General features: G+C 65.4%; 1 protein-coding gene across 1 annotated transcript; it reads left to right on the top strand.

Annotated features, from left to right (window-relative positions):
* Positions 1 to 1,563: 1,563 nt before the first annotated feature.
* Positions 1,564 to 3,825, top strand: ATP5F1D (ATP synthase F1 subunit delta). The gene is made up of 4 exons (XM_004778079.3): positions 1,564 to 1,784; positions 2,397 to 2,550; positions 3,038 to 3,126; positions 3,271 to 3,825. The coding sequence occupies exons 1-4, from the start codon at positions 1,644 to 1,646 to the stop codon at positions 3,391 to 3,393; spliced, it is 507 nt and encodes a 168-aa protein (XP_004778136.2). The 5' UTR covers positions 1,564 to 1,643; the 3' UTR covers positions 3,394 to 3,825.
* The last annotated feature ends 1,680 nt before the right edge of the window (positions 3,826 to 5,505 follow it).

Raw genomic sequence — 5,505 nt, 5'->3', positions numbered from 1 at the left:
CCAAGTCAGGAGCTGGGTCCCTAAGCATAGCACCAGCCGGCATGTCAAAGACAAGAATCTGCCAGTCGAGTGAACACCCAGGCAAGAGCTGGCTCAAGTGAGCAGGACCTGGATGTGCAAAGGACCTGGGGTAAGAAAGTAGGTTTGGAAATCAAAGTGTTGTGTTGGAGGGAACAAGGGAAGCCGTTTTGTGGTTCTCAGCAAGAGAATGACATGGTGCCGCTGGCTGTGTGTGAACTCACCTGCTTCTAGGACAGGGGAGGAGGCTGGGGCTGTGCAAAACAGTGAGAGTGGCCACTGAGTGGACAGGCCATGCCCACGGGCATCCACTGGAGAGCTCCAGGGTCACCCTAGGTTTGGGGCCTGAGTAACAGGTGCTGCCTTTACGCATTGGCCCCCCTGGAGTAAGAATGGGAGAGAACTTGCCCAGTGGATGGGTTTGAGTAGCGGACTGACGAGGTAGATTAGGCTCGCCTCCATGTGGGGCCCGGGGCTCTAGGAAAGGTTGGGACTGCACACGGGAAGCACCCCTAGAAGTGCGAACAGGCTTCCCTCTGCGCGCACACACCCTGGGCCGGGATGCCCAGAGGCGGCGGGGGTCTGGGCACTAGGTCTGCATCCTTCCCCTGTGTTGGCCACAGGCGCCCCAGATGCTGGAAGGCAGGCAGCTAGGATGCAGGCAGCCTCTGGGGTTGGGGAGCCACGGGGGCAGCCCCGCGTCGCAACGCATGTGCCCAGCCCCGGGCCCAGGAGTGACACCCCCTCCCCTGTGGCTGCACCCCTCGGCCCCTCAGCCGAGGCCCTCCCCGGTGCGGGCCCCGACCCCGTCCAACCCACACTCCGCTTTTTGCCGGAGACCAAGATGTGAGCCTGGAGGCCTGGCCCGGGGCGCCACCTGCGTGAGCGCGGGGGCGGAGTGGTGACGTCAACGCCGCGAGCGAGGCTGCGCGAGCCGAGGTGACGTCAGCGCAGCCCCGGGCCGCCCGCGCACGCGTCCGTGCGTCAGCGGCGCGCGGGGGCGGAGACCGGACGAGGCCGCGGCGCGTTCATCTCCGGTCGCCGAGTGCCCTCTGCCGGCCGCGTCGAGTATTGCATCCGAGCGGCGCCCGGCGCTTGTCCGCGTAGATAGGCCCAGGATGCCCTTCCGAGCACGTCTGCGTCCGACAGTCGCAGCCCACCCCAGCCTGGCCCCCAGCGCTGCTTTTCTTTGCTCTTTTGAGTACTTCGTAGCTTCCAATGTGCCATACGGTTTGCGTATTCGTCACACTGATGTTTGTTAAAGTCCCCACCGCCCCAAACCAAAGCCGAAATCTTGGCATTCCTCTTGATGGCTCTTGCGCCTGGCATCCAAGGAGCGCCCCCAAAGTCTTGAATTCAAGAAATCCCTGCTCCGCGGAGGCTTTTGGCACATACCTCATCTTACCCCGCGGTGGGGGGGGGGTGTTTCGGGTACTGGAAGGAAACTACAAGCCCCAGCATGCCGCGCGCGGGGCGCAATGCATCATCCGTGTGCGCGGCTCGCTGGGAGTCGTAGTGCGCGCGTGCGCCTTTGCCGGGACTCCTCTTCCCAGAGGTCCCCGCGCGTCGTCCTCCTCGTCCTCCAGCTGCCCGCGTTCGGCTGGAGTCCCCCGGCCGCCGTCGCCATGCTGCCCGCCGCGCTGCTCCGCCGTCCGGGCCTGCGTTCGCTCGCACGCCAGGCCCGCGCCTACGCCGAGGCCGCCGCTGCTCCGGCCCCGGCTGCGGGCCCGGGACAGATGTCCTTCACCTTCGCCTCGCCGACGCAGGTTCGGAGGCCGGTCTGGCTCGGGACCCCGCTTGGCCGCCGTCTCCGGTCCGGACCCTAGTGGTCCGCTGTCGGAGACCCCCGCCATTGTCCCGCTCCCTGCGTCCCTCCCCGGCGTCGTCCAGAATCCGGGCTCCGCAGCCTCCGGCTGTCCGAGGCCCCCAACCCCTCTGGGATCCCGGACCCGCGCCCCTTCCGTCTCCTTTGGTCCGGCTTCCGAGCCCCCCACCTGGGGGTCGCCCCCGCACTCCTGCCCGAGCCCTACGAGTGGAATCCGAGTCCTGTACAATCCTCTGGAAGCCAACGTCCACGGACTCGACCTCCCCGCCCCTCCCGCCCCCTCCGCATGTCCCACAGCGTCGGACACTCGTTCTCCTGGGTGCCCGCCCGGCCGGTGCGCCCTTTGTGCTCCTGCAGCGTTTGTGTGTGGACGGGCCCTGCGCTAGAGGCCGGCAGGGAGAGGCTGCGGGGGCCAAAACCCCTGTGTCGCGCGGCGGGGCGTCTCTGTGTCGCCGTCAGTGTTCCTTCCTGCCTTTGGCCCTTGTCCTGCAGGGGGGCCGGTCCCATCGCCCAAGACTGGCCTGCAGTGACGCGCTCCGTGTCGTCTTTCCAGGTGTTTTTCAACGGGGCCAACGTCCGGCAGGTGGATGTCCCCACACAGACGGGAGCCTTTGGCATTCTTGCGGCCCACGTGCCCACCCTGCAGGTCCTGCGGCCGGGGCTGGTGGTTGTCCATGCTGAGGACGGCACCACCTCCAAATACTTTGGTGAGTCTGGTGGGAAGGGGCTGGCTAGGGGCCGCGTACTTCCTCAGGCCGGATCCGGTGTCTGGGCACCGGCTTGGGAAGAGAAAGGGCACAGAGCAGACTGGGGATTAAGAAGCTTGTAGGGGGGCGGGGTGGGGGACAGGGTCTCCCAGAGAAGGCAAGCCGGGTGCCAGAGGGGCCCCTTAGGAGGTGCAGGCCCCTGCATCCCAAGTCGTGCCTCCACTAGCACAGCTGCGAGGAGCAGCAGGGTTCGAACCCCGCTCCCGCCTCCGTCCTCATGCTGGCTTCGCCGATGGGCTTGTGGGTGTCCCCTACATCCAGCCCCCAGTGGATGCCCCTGAGCCCCATGTGCGTGTGTCATTCTCTCCGGCTGCTTGTTTTCCGTGTTAGACTCTAGGGCTACAGCGTGGAGCCACTTTCCTGGTTTGGGGGCGATGGTGTCACCTACAAGGGGGTGTGGAGGTCTCACGTCTTCCTCTTCCTGTAGTGAGCAGCGGCTCGGTCACAGTGAACGCGGATTCCTCCGTGCAGCTGCTGGCCGAAGAGGCCGTGACGCTGGACATGCTCGACGTGGGGGTGAGTGTCCCGGGGAGACGGATGCACCGAGGAGGCGGGGCTATGCTAGATATGGCTTCAGGGAAGGGAACTTGAGTTTGGTGGCGGGGCCGGCACCAGGCTGCCGTCGCCGCTTGGCTCTCACCCGTTCCCCACTTCCCGCAGGCAGCCAAGGTGAACTTGGAGAAGGCACAGTCGGAGCTGTCCGGGGCCACGGACGAGGCCTCCAGGGCTGAGATCCAGATCCGCGTCGAGGCCAACGAGGCCCTGGTGAAGGCTCTGGAGTAGGCAGTGCGTGGCCCGGGCCAGCAGGGAAGCCGAGGCCCAGAACTGGGCAGCGGGTGTCCCGGGCAGGCTGAGCTGGCTGGCGGGGTGGGTTGGGCAGAAAGGGCTGCGAGCCGCCCGCAGGGCTTCTCCTGTGGCTGCAGCGCTTTCGCCAGAGAAGGCCGCCAGGGGGCAGCACGGCTCTAGCGTCCCGCCAAGAGCCCACCTCCTGGCCAGGGCGGCCAGGCCTGGTGGTTGGGGTTGAGCCCAGAGACCTGCTCTGCTGTTTGAGGAGGGGCTGTGTCCCCCCCACACCTGCCAGGCTCCTTCCCCCAACCTCATGTGTCACCCACCATCCCCCTGAGCCTGTAGCCCCTGCTACAGACCCGCTCCCAGCCGCCTCCGAGGGATGGCCAGCCCCCAGCTCGAGCCCCCCATTAAAAGCCAGGGACCCGACTCGTGTACGCTGCTTCTGTGTGCTGCCTCGAGCTGTCTTCAGGACCTTCCCAGGCCTTTGTCCCAGCCGTGTGTGTCTCTGCACGCGGATCAGGCTTTAAACACCAGCCTCAGGCTCCAGGGCTTAGAAGCTGGGGCCAGAAGGTCCTCGGGGTCTGTAGTAAATTGGGGAGCGGGGTGTGCAGGGGGCGTGGCCTGTAAAACCAGGGTAGGTGGTGGGCGGGGTGCCATCAGCCCAGGAGGGTGGGGATTGGCACAGGCTGTGGGCTGGGCGTGGGGAGACGGCAGGCAGGGGCGTGGCTGCTGCTCCAGGGCCAGGCCTGGGCTGCTGGACAGCCACCTGGGGCTCCGCCAAGTTTCAGGATGTGCCGTCTGCCCTGTGGGCTCCCTGGCCCGCCCCAGGCACGCTGGGAAGAGGCGGGTCCTGCCTGCTCCCACAGAGGCCCAGCCCTCTGCTAACCCGGCCTGTGGGTGGCCTGGCTGGCCGAGCGCCTCGTCCCTGGTGGTGTTGGCACCTCTGTGCCATCCAGGCCCCTGGGCTGGCCCCAGATGGGGTGGGGCTGCCAGGCGGGGGCAGCCCTGGCTCTGGGCAGCTTCTGTGCTGTTCCATTTCTTCTCTGTTGCAAGCACGGGGGTGGCCAAGAAGCTGGCTCCAGGTGGCCGTCAGGAGACTTTGGGGGAGGGGTCTCCTCACACCCCTGCCTGAGCCCTGGGCCTGAGCAGGACTGACAGGGGGTTCCAGGGTGGTGAGTGTGCAGGAGAGCCTGGGCTTTCCCATGTGTCACTGGCAGCCTGGAGGTGACAGGGAGGCCACCCCCAACCCCCAGGCATGTGGTCAGCACAGATGGACTGAGGATTTGTGTGTCATGGTCCCGTGCAAGTGACTGTCCCCTGGCTTCACCGGTGCTGTGTGGCGGGAGCCTTGCTTGTGGAAGCCTCGTCGTGAGCTCACAGCCATGGGGTCTTTCTCCCTGGGTCCCCCTACTCAGGTTGGTAGGCCAAGCAGCTGGCTCTCCCCAGGCCAAAGAGTGTTGTGACAGCCATGGGCTCATAGGAGCAGGCCCACTCCTCCCTGTTCTGGGTTTTGGGATTCATGGTCACGCTTTGGGAACTAGAACACCACGGACAGGTAAGGCAGCACTTTGAGCCAAGCTGCTGGACGGGCACCCACCCCAGCGGTCCTTCTAGTCATACCCCTGTTCCTGAGAGGGTTCTGCCTCTGGCCAGGGACAGCTCTGAACATAGTAAGATTCCTCAGCACACAGCAGGCTTCCTGAGGGAGATGGGAGCCTTGGGGTGTTAGGGATGCCCACACCGGAGCCTTGTCCTGGACTGGAGACACCCAGGGTGGAGTGGGTCATATGACCAGGAACCGGAGGTCACTACCCTTCCCTCGAGAGCAGGCTCACACAAGGGCTTGTCCTCCTTGGAGGAAGGGGGTCCCCTTGGACTGTGTGTGTGCCCACACCCAAGGGCTGACTAGAGCACGGGATGCTTTAAACGGGGGAAAAAAAGGCAGGAAGTGGATTGACTTGGTGTGTTAAGTTGGACCTGTAGAGCCAGGCTGGGGCCATGGTCCCTTCCTGAGAGCACTGTCCCACTCCTAAATGTGCATGGACCCTCAGGGCCCCAGTTCTGGGAGGACCAGCTGCTCCCTGGTGACCTGAAGGGCAAGGTCTC

This window comes from Mustela putorius, unplaced genomic scaffold, assembly GCF_011764305.1.
Source record: "Mustela putorius furo isolate JIRA1106 unplaced genomic scaffold, ASM1176430v1.1 tig00000095_pilon_pilon_pilon, whole genome shotgun sequence".
Classification (NCBI taxonomy): Eukaryota; Metazoa; Chordata; class Mammalia; order Carnivora; family Mustelidae; genus Mustela; species Mustela putorius.
The sequence above is the reverse complement of the archived record's forward strand: the minus strand, read 5'-3'. Positions and strand labels throughout refer to the sequence as shown.

What these genes read in the sequence shown, in the direction of transcription:
- ATP5F1D (XM_004778079.3), top strand. Translation starts at nt 1,644, where the DNA reads ATGCTGCCCGCCGCGCTGCTCCGCCGTCCGGGCCTGCGTTCGCTCGCA. An exon ending in CCTTCGCCTCGCCGACGCAG is followed by an intron (nt 1,785 to 2,396) that starts GTTCGGAGGCCG and finishes TCGTCTTTCCAG; the next exon opens with GTGTTTTTCAACGGGGCCAA. An exon ending in TGGACATGCTCGACGTGGGG is followed by an intron (nt 3,127 to 3,270) that starts GTGAGTGTCCCG and finishes CACTTCCCGCAG; the next exon opens with GCAGCCAAGGTGAACTTGGA.